Source organism: Rhinatrema bivittatum, chromosome 7, assembly GCF_901001135.1.
Source record: "Rhinatrema bivittatum chromosome 7, aRhiBiv1.1, whole genome shotgun sequence".
Classification (NCBI taxonomy): Eukaryota; Metazoa; Chordata; class Amphibia; order Gymnophiona; family Rhinatrematidae; genus Rhinatrema; species Rhinatrema bivittatum.
Window position 1 is genome coordinate 94,987,278 of NC_042621.1, and position 16,804 is coordinate 95,004,081.

General features: G+C 48.1%; 1 protein-coding gene across 2 annotated transcripts; it reads left to right on the top strand.

The window, feature by feature from the left end:
- The first annotated feature begins 9,620 nt into the window (after window positions 1-9,620).
- On the top strand, window positions 9,621-12,722 carry NHP2 (NHP2 ribonucleoprotein). Of its 2 annotated transcripts, none has more exons than XM_029608727.1 (2): window positions 9,621-10,062; window positions 11,903-12,722. In XM_029608727.1, exon 2 carries the CDS (start codon window positions 11,927-11,929, stop codon window positions 12,341-12,343), a length of 417 nt encoding a protein of 138 aa, XP_029464587.1. In that variant the 5' UTR covers window positions 9,621-10,062; window positions 11,903-11,926; the 3' UTR covers window positions 12,344-12,722. The 2 variants fall into 2 exon arrangements, with proteins under 2 accessions (XP_029464587.1, XP_029464586.1); XM_029608726.1 differs by having other exon boundaries at window positions 9,621-10,061; window positions 11,916-12,722.
- Window positions 12,723-16,804: the final 4,082 nt, after the last annotated feature.

Consider the following 16,804-nt stretch of genomic DNA (forward strand, 5'->3'; position numbering starts at 1 on the left):
TGTGACCATAAAAGGATTGGGCCCCCAATCCAATCACTAGGTATTACCCCTCTCCTGGCCGTGCCTCCCCAAATACAATTAAAATGTATGCAATTATAATACTAGATTGTACATGAAAAAAGACATTCCGAGGTAAAAATATCACTTACAGCAACATGTATATTATCTTTCCATGTACTGCTGTGGTGCCGACCACAAAACCCTGCAGTAAAAGGAAAAAGGCACTTGGAACCCGTATGGTATTAGGCCTATGGTAGCGCATGTTAGGTGTAGGCTTGGCCTTCAGAAAGCCACAAGTAAACTGAATCAACAAACATTATATAGTAACCCTCCCAAACCAAAACACCACTTCCTGCCAGCACTCAAAGAGTAACAAGCCTACCTATGAAAAGGCAACACTGTAAATATTGCACCAGGCCCTAAAACACCAATACATCTCCTATTAGGAAAACAGTACAACCCAGGCTGTTATAGATCACTAGATAGAAAAGATACACTAGAGGAACATCTTACCTTGTTGTCACATCCAGAGCACAGACAGACACTCAGCAGATACTGAATAGAGAGACCATAAGTGTAAATAGATACATGCAGGCAAAAGTTGAACTGTAAACTACAATAACTCAGATTCTGTATGCATTGCAACGATGGAAAAACAGAAACTGCATCATTCCTCATAAAACATTGAAAGTGCTGATTTTTATGCAAATGGCCATTTTAAAATTTGGCCGTAAGTTTATAATAATTTAGCCAAGTAAAAGAGTGCAAAAGACTATACTCACTATTTTATATCTAATTCTGTAACTGACCAGCAGCCAATGTAACTGGTTCAGAACTGGGGAAATACGATCATATTTTCTAAGGCCGAAGATCAGCCTAGTAGCTGTGCTCTGCAGACTTCAGCTGTGTATTTGGATTACCAGGTAATAATGAATTACAGCAATCCAGTTCTGAAATAAAAGCATGTACTAAGGATCTGAGATCTTTTACTTCCAATAGAAAACAAACACACATGCTCATGCGCTATCACGTGCTCAGTCATTCACACACACTGAATCAGTCACACATGCTCATAGGCTCTCTAACATGCTGAATCACACATGCACACGGTCATAGGCTCTCTCACATGCTGAATCCCACGCGCACATGGTCATAGGCTCTCTCACATGCTGAATCACACGCGCACACGGTCATAGGCTCTCTCACATGCTGAATCACACGCGCACACGGTCATAGGCGCTCTCACATGCTGAATCCCACGCGCACACGGTCATAGGCTCTCTCACATGCTGAATCCCACACGCACACGGTCATAGGCGCTCTCACATGCTGAATCCCACACGCACACGGTCATAGACTCTCTCACATGCTGAATCCCACGTGCACATGGTCATAGGCTCTCTCACATGCTGAATCCCACACACACACACACGGTCATAGGCTCTCTCACATGCTGAATCCCACACGCACTCGATCATAGGCTCTCTCACATGGTGAATCCCACACGCACACGGTCATAGGCTCTCTCACATGCTGAATCACACACACACATGGTCATAGGCTCTCTCACATGCTGAATCACACGCGCACACGGTCATAGGCTCTCTCACATGCTGAATCACACACACACATGGTCATAGGCTCTCTCACATGCTGAATCCCACCCACACGGTCATAGGCTCTCTCACATGCTGAATCACACACACACATGGTCATAGGCTCTCTCACATGCTGAATCACACACACACATGGTCATAGGCTCTCTCACATGCTGAATCACATGCCCACACGGTCATAGGCTCTCTCTCCCTTCTAGCCTCCAGGTGTGCTGCAGCATAGGGAGGGAGGCAGCTAATGCTTCTTGCTCTTGGTAGCCCATGTTGCTCCTTATTGATTGAGGGGTTGAGAAGAAGACAATGTTCCTTGAGGCCCTGCTGCTCCTCACAGCCAGGAGCGTGAGAAGGAGGGTGAGGTCAATGCTTTTCGCGGCCACGCAGACTGCGCCGCACATCATTGCTGGGATAGGGAGTAGGGAGCAGGCTGCTGCTTTTCCTGGCCCCTCTGAGCTGCGCTGCTATTTACTGTTGGGGGTCAGCGGGGTGGGAAGGGGAGGAACAGGAGGAGGAGGAGGCCTATGCTTTTGGCAACTCCATGGGCTGCACCGCTGTGGTGCTCTTCACTGCTGGGGAGGGAGGAGACCGATGCTTTTTGCAGCCGCACTATTGTTCACTACCGGGGCGAGGAGAGGGAGAAGGAAGTTGTCGGTTTTTGCGGCCCAAAGGGCTGCACTACTGTTCACGTCCGGGGGGGGGGGAGGAGACTGATAGTTTTGTGTGACAGTGTCCCTGGTTGATAGTACCTAAGGCCACAGCCATATCAGTCATAGGCTAGCTATGGCTTTACTGGGAGGTTGAAACTGGCTGTTTTTGGTTTGGTTTTTTTTTAATTGCACCTTTTATAGGGACTTTTTTTTTTTATTGTACCTTTTATAGCCAATTTAATGGCAGGGGGTATGTGTGATATGTATAAATGGCATTTTGCTTGCCCCCCTATGACCATCCCAAATACTTCTGTCTATCGACACCACTGGTGCATGCTATGGCATTATGTAATCAATAGGATACAATTAGTAGGGTTCAGACCTGTATGCCTATGGCTCACCCATGTTAACCTTGGGCCCACCCAAAAAAAAATGGGTTCTGGCTATGCCACTGCTTCCCCCTCCCTATCTCGTTTTGCATGTTGATTGGTTGGTTCTCTCGTCACTTCTTCCTTGAAGTGAAGCGGTGGGGTGTTACTCATACTGCTGGGAAAGAGGCTGGAGGGATGGTTCTTTAATGAGGCAGGGTGAGGCCGCTGCTTCAGGCTGCAAAATTTTGGCGGCAGCAGCAGCAGCAGCAAATGTCCCCTCAAAAATCCCCTGCAGTAGCCACCTCACTGTGCTTTAAAAATTCTAATGCCAGCAGGGTTCGTACACCCGCCAACAGGAAGACCCACGGCAGTGCTGAGGAATGATGTCCTGGTGGGGTTACCACTCCCCGCCGGCAGGAAGGCCCCGCAGCAGCCAGCGGCATGACAAAAATGACGTGCTGGAGGGGGTTCCTATTCCCTGCCATCAAGAAGACCCCGCGGCAGCAGCGGCGTGAAGGAATGAAGTGTCGGTGGAGTTCCTACTCTCCACCAGTAAGAAGACCACGTGACAGCCAGCAGTGCAAAGAAATGACTTACTGGCGGGGTTCCTACTCCCTGCCAGAATAAAGACCCTGTGGTAGCCAGCAGCGGGAAGGAATGACGTGCTGGAGGGGGTCCCACTCCCTGCCATCAAGAAAACCCCGCGGCAGCCAGCGGCGTGAAGGAATGAAGTGTCGGTGGAGTTCCTACTCCCCATCAGTAAGAAGACCCCGTGACAGCCAGCAGTGCAAAGAAATGACTTGCTAGCGGGGTTCCTACTCCCTGCCAGAATAAAGACCCAGGAATGACGAGCTGGAGGGGGTCCCACTCCCTGCCATCAAGAAAACCTCGCGGTTGTGAGCAGCGCAAAGGAATGAAGTGCTGGCTGGCTTCTCACTCCCCACCAGCAAGAAAACCCAGTGGCGGCTGGTGGCGCAAAAGATTGAGGTGCCGGCAGGGTTCCCATACCTCACCAGCAAGAAGACTGCACGGCTGCTCTGAAGGTAACCTACTGGCTTCAGTAGGAACAAGGGTGTTAATTGATGTGTCTGCTGTTTTGAACTATGTTATTGGTTTTGGGGAAATTTTTTAACATTTTTTAGTTTAATTATCTGGGATATTATTCTCTTTGCTGTTTTGAAATATTCTTTTAATTACTATGGTTTACAGTTATGATTGATGTTTTATATTTCTTGATTTTGTTTTATGAGGAATGTTTATGTGGCCCCTGTGCCAAGGGGCTACCTTCCCAGCCCTGGGGAGCTTCTGGCTGGCCACCTCAGGGTGGGGTATAATATGTCTCTGGGCATGGGCTAGTCAGGATAACCTGTGAGGCCAAACTGGTGGAGGATGCCTCTAGCACTGTCCAAAAAAATCTAATGTCCATACCTTGATTGTGCTCCAATTAAATAAAGTTTATTGTAATCCAAAGAGATAGGAAAAGAAGGATTTTTAAGCTCAGGTCAAAGTTCAGAATGTTATATAGCTTAGTTTCCATCTTGGTTAGATAACAGGACTCCCAGTCTACCACTTTTCTCTTCCCAGCTGTATCGTTTGTAGTCCAGAGCCTCTGCGTCTTCATCTTGTCAGTTTCTTTGGCTGCTCATCAGGACCAGACAGGGCCGGTGCTTCCATTAGGCAAACTAGGTAGTTGCTTAGGGCACACAAATTTCGGAGGCTGCAAAATCCTGCCAGCACAAGGCATAGAAGGTAGCTGTGCCAAATCTGATACTACTAAAAAAAAAAAGGGAGGGCTGTGCTGGAGCCACTGCCACTGCCAGGAGGGGGTGCTGTGCTGGAGCTGCCACCAATAGGTAAGTTGGAGAGGGGGTGCATGACCGAAGGTTTGCCTAGGGTTCTAAATACTTTCCCTGATGGTAGTTTATCCTCTATTACAGAAGGCACCATGGGTTATTCCATTCAGAAGCAGCTCACGTCCAGACACACTATAGGAGCCACATCAGAGTCTGTACACACTTCGGGCATAGTGTCAGTCCCCAGCCCTGTGATTAAATAACCAGATGTAACGCCCCCCCTCCCATGGTCCAGCCAGCCAACACAGCTCCTGAGCTCAAGTTCAAATCCAGCTCTTTCCCTTTCAGTACTTGGCTCTGACTTTTTGAGATTCAGTTCACAATCCAGTCTTTGCACACTGAAGCAGCTCTTAAGACAGTGCACCCCCACCAGACGCAACCTTCCCCTTAGGTTCAGCTAGCACTCCCCCCCCCCCCCCAAGCACAGTCTCTTTATCCAAACTCTGTCTTATTAAGAGCTTGTAATCCAAATCACTTTCACTTTTTCTTCAGCTCTGGGCTGTTGGAAACCCCAGGCACTCTTCTGTTCACACCTTGTATTCCATTCTGGTCTCCCTCCTTCCAGTCTCAACTCACACCGTAGGTTTTTAGCACTTCACACCCACATTGGTAGCACTAGCACTGCCGTTCTTCTTTATTCATTCCCTCGGCATGGACCCTCCAGAGCCTCTTGTTGTCCAGACGCCTTCCTCAGACGACCAGCCCCTGGCACCTGTGCACACGCTCCCTAAATACAAATGCAACTCATTCAGCTATTGGCTAGCAGTCGCACTCGCCACTCACCAGACCATGCACATGCCTCCAGGGCCATCCTTTCACCTTACTTTAGAATTGTCCCCATGTTAAGAACTAGGATAAACTTTTAACCTTTCAAGATAAAAACCCAAACACCTAATATACATCCTTTATAGGAAGGGCTACCCACTATCTCCTCCTATGAGCCAACCTTCCCTCATAAACTGTTATCCAGAATATTCCCATTGTAACATTTGGGCTAAGCTTTGGAACTCCTTCTCAATCATACACAGTAAATAGATACCCCAGTAATACTGAGCTGCAGCGCCATCTAGTGACCCCTTAGGTTTACATTCCTTTATGTTTCTGCTTTTCCATTGTTGTGCTACATACAGAATCTGGCTGGTGATTTCCAGTTCAATTTTTGTCTGCATGTTTCTATTTATATCTTAAGGCATGGTAGCCAACTCCAGTCCTTAAGCACCACAAAGAAGCCTGTTTTTTTTCAAGATTTCCACAATAAATATGCATTGCCTCCCTTGTATGCAAATCTATCTCATGCATACTCATTGGGGTAGATTTTAAAAGAAGCGCGATCAGCCTACTTTTGCTTGCGCATCAGACTCAAGCAAAAGTACGCTGGATTTTAGTAGATACGCGCGGAGCCACGCGTATCCACTAAAATCCCTGGATCGGCGCGCGCAAGGCTATTGATTTCGTATAGCCGGCGCGCGCCGAGCCGCGCTGCCTAACCCGTTCCCTCCAAGGCCGCTCCGAAATCGGAGCGGCCTCGGACGGAACTTTCCTTTGCCCTCCCCTCACCTTCCCCTCCCTTCCCCTACCTAACCCACCCGCCCGGCCCTGTCTAAACCCCCCCTTACCTTTGTCGGGGGATTTACGCCTCCCGGAGGGAGACGTAAATCCCCGCGCGCCAGCGGGCCTCCTGCGCGCCGGGCCGCGACCTGGGGGCGGGTACGGAGGGCGCGGCCACGCCCCCGGACCGCCCCGGGCCGTAGCCACGCCCCCGTACCCGCCCCCAAAACGCTCCCGACACGCCCCCGAAACGCCGTGACGACCGGGCCCGCCCCCGACACGCCCCCCTCCGAAAACCCCGGGACGTACGCGAGTCCCGGGGTCTGCGCGCGCCGGTAGGCCTATGTAAAATAGGCTTACCGGCGCGCAGGGCCCTGCTCGCGTAAATCCGGGCGGATTTACGCGAGCAGGGCTCTTAAAATCCGCCCCATTGTGAATAGTCTGAAATCTAGGCCTGTTTGTGACTCTTGAGGACAGGAGTTGGCCCGTCCTCAAGAGGTAAAGGTCTCTTTATTCTGTATTTGGTGAGGGTCCGTCTGTATTCTGCATGTCTGGCCAAGGTGAGGTATTCTGCTGGCATGTAGTTTCTGTGTAGGAATCTCTAGCAGCCTAGCTTGTTCTGTGTATTAATATTTTAGGGCCTGGTATAATATTTGCAGTGTTGCCTCTTAATAGGTAGGATTGTCACTGTGTGAGTGCTGGTACTTAGTGCTGTTGTGGCCTGGAGGATTACTATATTGTAATTCAGATTACTCATGGATTTCTGAGGGCCAAGCTCACATCTAACATGCTTTACAATAAGACTAATGCCATATGGGTCAGGTATCTCTTTTGCAGGGCTTTCTGATTGGCACCACAGCAGTGCATGAAACTATAATATACATGTTGTAAGTGATGTTTTTATTTCAGAAGACTGTATTTTTGAATGTCCTTTTTCATGTAAAATCTCCCTTTCTGGGTCAGGGAAGTGGTTAATTTTAAAATAATTGCATAATATTTAATTGTGTGTGGGGAAGGGATGGGGAGTTGACTCAAGGCTATATAAAGTTTACCTTGAGCACCTAATACTCTTGCACTGGCCTTAGAGAGTTTACCGTACACAGACCCCCACCCATCTCCCACATCTCCGGGGGCAGGGTTGTTGAATTTTATCATTGATGCTGTAATCTGCCACGTCTCTGGGAACCCTGACCTCTCCATCCCCCTTTCCCTTCAGGCCTTCCACCTTGGTCTCCCTAGTGATTTGACCTGTGCTGTGCCTTAGGGGAAGGGGGGGCGCGTGTCCTCGCCTCAGGCAGATTGTCTTGAGCCACTCCTGACAGGCCGCGTGCAGCAGACATCCTCTATAGTGCCTAGAGTGGGGCCTGGCACCCTGTGGAATGTCAGGACTTGCATTTGTCCTCGCCTTCCAGTGTTAACACAGAGTCCTGGGGGCTCCTCAGCCCTGGAACTATGTTTGTTTGTTTATTTATTTATTTGTTCAGTTTTATATACTGTCATTTGGTGAAGCCATCATAACGGTTTACAAGATTCAAATATGGTACAGTTTAGGATGAAGGATTTTACTGGGATCAATTGGGAGGGCGGGGGAGTTGGGGGGGAAAGCATGCATGCGTATGCCTTTGTGTTTGTGTGTAGTTAGTGCGTCTGGGTCTTTATGTGTGTGTGGGGGGGGGGGAGGGTCTGTGTGTATGTTTCAGAATCTCAGTGCTGTGGCCAGGAAGGGGAAGAAGGCTCTGAATAGGCAAGGAATGGAGCCATGCTGCTGCCTCAGCCCTTTCTGTGAAGTAGTAAGCCATTCCTCGTTTGCCTTGCAGACCGTCTAAAAACAGTTGACCTGATTTTAGCTTGTGTGTCTGGAAGCCAGAGGCAGTGCTGGAAAACTGGAAACTGACCTGCTTTTCATCCTCCCAGTCCCATTCTGACCGCAGGCAGGTTGCCAGGTTTTCATGAAAGAACAAGCACTTTTTTCCAAAAAACCAAGCCCAAAAAAAGCCCAAAACACGTGAGATTGAAACTTTTTATTTTTTTATAGCATTTAACGCTTGAAATACTTTTGTAATGCACACAAAACAGCTGACTTTATTGTAATAAATTGTTGTAGCTCTCACACAGGCCGAGACAGTACAGTGCTTTCCAGTGGAGGCACTATTAATCCGCATTTGGACGCGCGTCCAACACCCCCCCCCGGAAACTAATAGCACCTGCAACATACAAATGCATGTCCATGGCCCTATTAGTTATTCCCGCGCGATTCAGTAAGTAAAATGTGCAGCCAAGCCGCACATTTTACTTTCAGAAATTAGCGCCTACCCAAAGGTAGTCATTAATTTCTGCCAGCAAAGTGCACAGAAAAGCAGTAAAAACTGCTTTTCTGTACACCCTCTGACTTAACATCATGGCGATATTAAGTCGGAGGTCCCAAAAGTTAAAAAAAAAGTTAATAAAAAAAAATAAATTTTTTAAACAAAACTTAAAATCGGCCTGCGGCTCGAAAACCAGACGCTCAATTTTGCCAGCGTCCTGTTTTTCGAACCCGTGGCAGTCAGCGGGTTTGAGGACCGACACCGGCAAAATTGAGCGCCGGCTGTTAAACTCGCTGACAGCCACCGCTCCTGTCAAAAAAGAGGCACTAGGGACTTTTACTGTATTGGCCTGTAACAGTTAACTAAAACAAGGTCTGACAATTAGTGATATCAGCCAGTTCTTCATTCCCTATATTGTCAGCATTGTCACCATACATATTTTCGTTAAATAGCTTCAGCATCTTTCTACCTGGCAAGAAGCTGGTACAGCAAATTCCCTCATGCTCATTCCACTCTCCCCACCCCCTTCCAAGCACATCCCTGGCACACACTCATTCCTCTCTCCCACCCCCCTACAAACACGTCTTCAATTCCCTCATGCTCATTCCCCCCTCCAAGCACATCCCTGGCCCCCACACACTGATTCCCCCCTCCGAGCACATCTCTAGCCCCCCCCCCCCCCGATTCCTCCCTGCGAATACATCTCTAGCCCCCCACACTCTCATTCCCCCTCCCAACATACTAATTCCTCCCCTCCTGAGACCTGGCTGCCTTCCCGTTCCAGGTCTGCCCTGCTGTGCATGCCGTGCTGGGTCTGCCCACAAAATGTGCTGTGTTGTGTGAATCAAGGTTTGCACTGCAGCTCTGCTGATTGGCTTACTGCTGCAATATAGGGCTAGGGTGCGCCTGCTATGGACAGGCTCCTTCACAGCAGCAGCAGCCAATCACTGTAACATGATTCAGACCACAGGTCCCGCCCAACAAGCCCAAAAAAAAAAAACGCGGCAGAAAAAAAAGCCCAATTAAAAGCAACCCGCGAATCTGAAAAAAAAAACCCCCGCGAATGACTATAAAAAGAAGCCCAATCTCGCGGTAAATATGCGAGGTTGGCAACATTCCAATCCCCCTGTCTAATAAAAATTTAAAATAAAATGTTGGCTCTACAAAAAAAAAAAAAAATCCTCTTTTCCCCCCCCCCTCCCCCCGCCTTTGATCTGCTCAACCAATGATCGCTTGCCACCACAGTACCTGCCCTCTGCCAAATGCTGATAGGCTGGCAGTAAGCTCGCGCATGCTGCACGTGTAAGGCAGCCTCGCACATGGTGTCTGGCCTTCGGGGGGGGGGGGAAGGAGAGGTGGTGCTTGTTGAAGGCTGCGGTCTACACTGTAAGCCCCAGCTCCCACCGGTGTGGCCTTCAGCAAGCTGGGCCTTGTTTTCCCCGACAGCGCTCTGCGCGATTGGGACCCGGGGCTTTCCTTTCTCCTGCTTGCTGGGCACCGCACGGGGGAAGCCTTGCTTGCTCTCTTGAGCCCTCCGGGCTAGCTCCTGAGTCCTGTGGCTCCTGCCCAGCTGGGGGACCGTCCCCCCCCCCAAGCAAAGCAGCCGGAGATCCCTGCGACTGCCTGCTCGAGCAAAGCAGCGGCCTCGCACGCTCCCGCCTGGCGATCGCTGCCAGCATCGTGGGGAGGAAGAGGATCGGCAGAGCATTGCCGCACAAAAAAAGGTAAATTCTAACAAATAAAACCGCCCCCGTGGGGAGCCCAAGCAGATTAGAGAGATTGTGGGATTTGGAATGGCAGCAGCAGGCTCCTGCTTCAGCAGAAGTGAGGGGAGAGTATCTTGTTTTCTGTGCCTCAGATAACTGATGGGCCTGGACTTGGGATATTAAGTTGGGGAGTTCAGTTCTGCTGGGCTTTGATTTGGGGGAAGGGGTATTGGGGAATCAGGGAGAAGTGTGTGCACGACTAGGGGGGGGCGGGGTCATTGCCGAAAAGACGTGTGCAGTGATGCTGGGTCTCCGTGGGGGGAGGGGCAAGTAGGGCGAAAGTTTGCAGTGCTGCTGGGCTTGAACCTTGGGGGAGATAGGAGGACGAGTTAAAATATTTTACATTTTTATTTAACTTTAAATACACGTTTTCTTGTCTAGTTCTTTTTTGGGGGGGAAAGAGGGACTGGTGCTGGTTTAGCCGTCAGAATGGGGTGGGCCAAGTCTTCCTGCTGCCAAGGATCTTTCGTCACTTGGCCAACCGTGAATGCAGCAGTGGCATGGCTCTCTGACTTCCAGCTGCACAGGTGCCTTAACTCTTGCACCGATATCTTGAGACTGTAAAGTGGCTGGCACATGTGCTGATCTTGCAGTCTTAGTCTGGTGAGATCAGGGGGGTGGAGATGCCCATGTGGCTTGAACCATAGAAAGCCGCATGGTGCTGGCATTAGCTGCTTTAGTGGCTGAAAATCTCTGAGGTATGATGCCTTGCTGGTTGGGGAGGGAAAGAGAGGAAGCCAGGTAGGCTGCCTATCACGTTATGACAGGCTAGCTGAGGGATGGAATAGTGGGACATGTGGGGAGGGTGGGGTGGCAGGTTTGCATGATGACGGGCATGGGTTGGGACTGTGTGAATGAGTGAGTGGGCATGTAGGATTGGGGACTGAGAGGGAACTGGACCAGTGTAAGGGTAGGAACACCTATCTCCCACCCCATAATATACCCTTGATATTGGAGTCTGTCCCCCTGGAACCTTTCTCCTCTCTGATCTAAGATCCTTCCTCTCTTCCCCCATCCCTGGTACCTTTTCTCTCTCCTCTCACCATTCCTGATCCTCTGGTGGGGGCTGGGGTGAGAGAAGGGCACAGGCTGTGTTCTGGGCTGGGAGGGGAAGGAGAGAGGGGGAGGTACTAGTACTGGGCAGAGGTGTGGAGAGAGGGAACAAAGGGAGGGGTAGATATATTATATTGGGGCCACTGGGCCTCTAGCATGTAAGGATCTGAAGCAGTCCCAGTGTGTTTTCCCAGTTGGATATGAATTTGTTTTATGGCCTCTTGCAGTGCTGCTTTTTCATAGGTATTGTTGTTGCTGTTTGAGTCCTGGGGGGTAGTGGTGCTGTGGTATGATAAATTTGCTATATATGTGCTGAATTCTCTTTTGCGGAGAGTGTCTGTGGTGCTGCTACTGAGATGACACCAGAGTTTGTTTTGCTTTTTTTTTTTGTAGGGGGAGTTGTATAGTCGTTTAGTACTGATACTTCTAACTTTTTTCTTTTACCACTGTCTGGTTTTCTAGCATCAAGCTTTTTATTAGCTGGTCTGGGAATAAATAGTTATATTTGATTTATGTAAAGAACGTAGGGAAGCGAGAATGACTAACAGTACAAGTGTAAGAAATTATCAGTGGAGTTGGGGGCAGACCTTGGTTAATTTGCTCCCCCCCCCAACCAAAATGTGTTCCATTAACCCTGGGTGCTGGGAAAGGAGGGGGGATAGGGAGAGACTGAGAGATGATCCTCTGGAAGGAAAATGAGTAAATGTTTTCCAAAATTGAGGTTGGGGGTGAAAAATAATAGTAGTTCGGTGCCTTTCAGTTTGTCACGATGAAGACGGAGCCAGAGAGTACATATCATGAGCTACTGGCGCATCTGAACCCGGTGGCGCAGCCGCTAGCGTCTCGCAAGCTCAGCAAGAAGTTGTACAAGTGCATCAAGAAAGCCGTGAAACAGAAACAGATTCGCAGAGGCGTGAAAGAGGTGCAGAAATTTATCAACAAAGGTGAGAAGGGTATTGTGGTTCTGGCTGGTGATACTCAGCCTGTCGAAGTTTACTGCCACCTCCCTGTGATGTGCGAGGACCGCAGAGTTCCCTATATCTACATCCCCTCAAAATTGGATCTGGGGGCAGCAGCTGGGTCCAAGCGCCCTTCCTGTGTGATAATGGTCAAAGCTCATGAAGATTACCAGGAGGCCTATGATGAGTGTCTGGAGGAGGTGCAGGCTCTTCCCCTGCCCTTGTGAAGCACAAGGTTGCTTTCCTTAGACTGGTGCTGTTCACAGGATTAACAGTTGCCTGCTTCCAGTGGAACTTTCTGTTTTGAACACTTCCTTGGTCAGGATGGATTCAGGATTTGCAATTCCATGTCAGTCTCTTCAATTAAAAAAAAAAATAATAATTTTATTGGTCATCATTGACAAGTAAATAAAATCATGACCAGTAAAAAAAAATAATAATAGTCAATGCGTCTAAGTGTTAGGATTTTCCATTGTTGAAAGTTGACAACCCTAGATTTCTGGAATGGATCACTTCACTGAAGGGCATTTAATTTTAAACACATTACTGGTGCCTATCGAGCCATGTTGCTGCTTTGTTCCCCTCACTGTGAGGGGGGGGGTTACTGTGTGCCACTGTAACCCCCCCTGCACCTGGAGTTCTAAAGGGGGGGATTACAGTGACAAGTATACCCCACAGTGAGGAACAAAGCAGCACCCATACTGAAACAATAATTCAAAACAGTTAACAAACAGAATAACATCAAATATTTGAACTCCTATAAAATAACTTAAAAAAGACACATCAAATAATACCCAATAAGTAAGACTAGTAAGTATTTTTAAAAATTCCCTGCTTTCCATGTCTGGGAACAGAGGGGAAATTGTGCGCCCCTAGCACCGCCTTGGCAGTGGGTGCCCAGGAGAGGTCAGCTAGTTAGGAAAACGGATACTCAATTTTATGAGCGTTTGTTTTCCTAACTGGCTGCACAGCCACGGGTTAGGAAAGTGGTCGCTCATTGATTGAGTGTCCCTTTTCTGAACACGACCGCTGGCACATTATTTATTTATTTTTTTTAAAGGATGTCCTTCGACTTAATATCGCTCAGAAATTAAAGCCTGTTCTGAGCAAGCGTTACATTTTCTGAGGATAAAAATGTGTGCTTCTGGCACTTCTCTTTTTAAATCGAAGAATTGCTAATAGCCTCATCAACATGCATTTGGACGCACTAATCCCCTTACAGAATAAGTGGTTGTCACATGTCCAAAACCTGTGTCTAACCATGGGTTAAACTGTGCTCAGCTGAGTGCATTGTATTGTATCGGCCTGATTAAAATAAAATAGTTTACTGGTTTCTTTTCAAAACAAATAAATGTCCAATTCACAAATAAACTGAAGTTACAGCTGGATTTTTTTTTTCTTGTGTATGCGGTGGGACTCAGGTTCCTGGGTGATTCTAATGCTCCCTTCTCTTAGTATGTGAGAGGCCCAGACTCGGAAATCCTGCTCTGCTTGGGATCCCCTTAAACATTGAACAGTCCTCCTGAGTTTAAGGTTGTCTTCTTCTACCCAGCCTGTGTCCTGGAGGGGGGGGGGGGGGGAGATTCAGTGGTGGGTCTACAAGTCTGTCTGTCTGGCTGATAGAGATCGGGCACCTTGTCTGATCTCCAAAAGAGGTGGAGTGACAAATACCTCCTCTCAACAAAAATAATTCCCTTACTAAAAATGCCCAAAAATCCTTCTGGGGTGACACTGCCACTGCAGCTCTCTGTTCTAGAAGGGTACTGACAGATCTTCAAGTTCCTGGCGTTTGGATATGGGGAAAAGCCACCTCCAGTAATACCAGCAACTCAGCAAAGTCCTGAAAAAAATCTCTTCCTCTAACTTGAGGTGTATCTTGCCTGGCAGGGCATGCACAGGAAGGAGTATCCTCCAAAAATATATCAAATGAGAAATGTATACTTCACTTTAAAAAAAAAAAAAAAAAAAAAAAAAAAAAAAAACCCACTCTTAACAAAGCTCCTCTACAAAATCCCAGCTCAAATGCTGTACCTTCTCCTGTCCTAATCCCTATTTATTCAGTACAGGTCCATGCACTTAGGCAGCCTCTGGAGGAGGAGCTGAATTGTGGGATACTTGGGACATCTAGTAGCCATCCCAGAGGGGTGTCTAACTTTCATGGGGACGGACACACTCTCACTGACTACCTCATACACACACCCCCACCAGGCAAGCTCCTATTCACACACACATAGACATCTAGTCAGGCTCCCGTTTACTTTCCTACCCACACACAGAACCCTAGGCAGGTTCTCATTCATTCTTACACACACAAAAATCCCAGGGAGGCTTCCATTCATTTTCACATACACATCCCCTGTCAGGCTCCCAATCATTCTCACGACTATACACAGACCCACCCCCCCCCCCCCCCAGGCAAGCTACCATTTATTCTCACATCCTCTACCCTCCCCAGGCAGGCCCCCCATTCATTCTCTCACCCACACACAGACCTCCAGGCAGGTTGCCATTCAGTCACACCACCCCAGGTAGGCTGCCTTTCGCCGACAGCTTTGGAGACTCTTATCTTTTGCTGCTGATGTCACCTTCGCACAGGCCTCTCTGTTTTTCGGCCACTAGTGAGATTGGGTCCACTGGCAGCTGCACAGGCCTCCCGATATCAGTCGTATGTACATGCCTATTCTGGCAGGGCTGCAATGCTCCTCTTCCTGCTCCGCCAGCACACTGCTATTTTAATTACTGATGATGGGGCAGCATCCCTTTCCCCCTGCTAAAGGGGATGTCATCACTGGCTGCCGACACCCAGGAAGACGCCAACAAAGGCCCGTGATGTCAGGCCATTGTTGATATCATTGCAAGGTGCCGGCAGCCTAGAGATAGGGAGGTAAATTCGGTAGGAGGAGGGTTGCAAAAAAATGTCGTTGGATGGGTGTGGCCCATGGGCTTTAGTGAACTTGAGATGCCATATTTCTGTCAGAACCTCGAAACTATGCTTTTACCTCATAAGCACAATGCCCTTAGTGATTATAGGTCATGAGTCTTCATCCAGCAAGTAAACTTGAAGAGGGAGGAACATGGGCCTATGGGAGAATGAGTGAATGAGAGTGTGAGGGAGAAAAGTGAGTAGTGTGGGAGTATGAGCATGTGAATGTGTTTGTGTGCATGCTGAGGCCAACCCCTAGCACTCCCCCCCCCCCCCCCCCCCCCCCACTCCCCCATTCACAATAATTTCAGGGTACATGGAAATCAGAATGTCCCTGGTGTGCTCCAGATAGGCCAAGAAGGCTATGGTAACTGGACCTAATCATGCTTTTACTGGAAGCTGCCCTGCAGTTTCCCAGAGAGCATCAGTTGCTCTGGCAGGGGCCTATACTGATGGAAGATCCAGCTCCATTCTATTTTACAACCTGGCTTTTGAGAGGGTATGGTTGCAGAGCAGAGGATACATACTGAAGGCATGTAAAGTGTCAACCTTTTTTGGCCTATATCAGAGTTTGGAGATTCTTTAAAGCATATTGTCAGGATATAGAAATTGCTCCATTAAAGGTAGATATTCCTCGGATCTTAGATTTTCTAGAGAAGGGTTTAGAGTCTTTAGACAAAGGACTAGCCCTCAGCTCGCTGAAGGTATAGGTGGCAGCCATCTTGTGCTGCATGGGTGGTATTAAAGGCAGCCATCCACACATTGTATGTTTCCTATAGGGGGCAAAGAGGATCCAGCCTCCTGTCTGAACTTTCCCCAGTGGGACTTCAACATGGTTTTGAAGGCATTGGTGGGCCCAGCTTTTGAGCCTTTAATGAAGCAGCCATTAAAGGCCCAGCCTTAAAAACTGCTTTCCTGATATCCATCTGCTCTACTAGGCATATTTCTGAATTACAGGCACTTCGTTGCAGTGAGCCTTACGCTGTGGGCTATGAAGCATCACTATATCCACCTGGTGATATTGCCACATGTGGTCACTTTAAAGTGGTACCCTCGTTTCTTCCACAAATAGTGTTGTTCTTCCACATGAACCAGGCAGTGATTCTGCCAACATTCACAAGAGAAGGGAGGACAGAGATCATCTACTAGATGTTCATCAGGTGGTATTATGTTACCTGAAGATTACAAATTTGCAGGATGTCTGACAGGCTATTTGGGCACTTTGGAGGACCTCAGAAAGGAAAGATGACCTCTAAGGCCACAATAGAAAGATGGATAAAGGATACCATCTACTCAGTTCACATTCTCAATAGTAAGCAGGCACTGGCAGCACTCTGAAATCACTGAAGAACACAGGTGTCGTCCTGGGCAGAAGTATCAAGATCCCCCCCGCCCCCCCAAGGGAAATCTGCAGGGCCACCACTTGGTCATCCCTGCATTCATGTTCAGGCAAAGAAGGAAGCAGTTGAGTTGGGGGTTCTAAAAGCAGTTCTTTCTCCCTCCTATCCTGTGATTTTATTTATTTATTGTTAGGCTTTTATATACCGTTGTTTAGACTCGCTGTCATAAAGGTTTACAAACATTTCAGTTTCAAGAAACATACACATATTCCAATAAAATAATTAAAAATAAGACCAACATAAAAGCATAGCATTAATTTATTGTTAAAAGAACAATTCATAAATTAGTCTATAAAATAATATAAAAAGTGACAAACAAATCATGGTCAATAGAATAGGCAGTAAAATAATAAAAATGTACAAGT

Coding starts and splice junctions, on each gene's coding strand:
- NHP2 (XM_029608727.1), top strand. CDS start 11,927: ATGAAGACGGAGCCAGAGAGTACATATCATGAGCTACTGGCGCATCTG.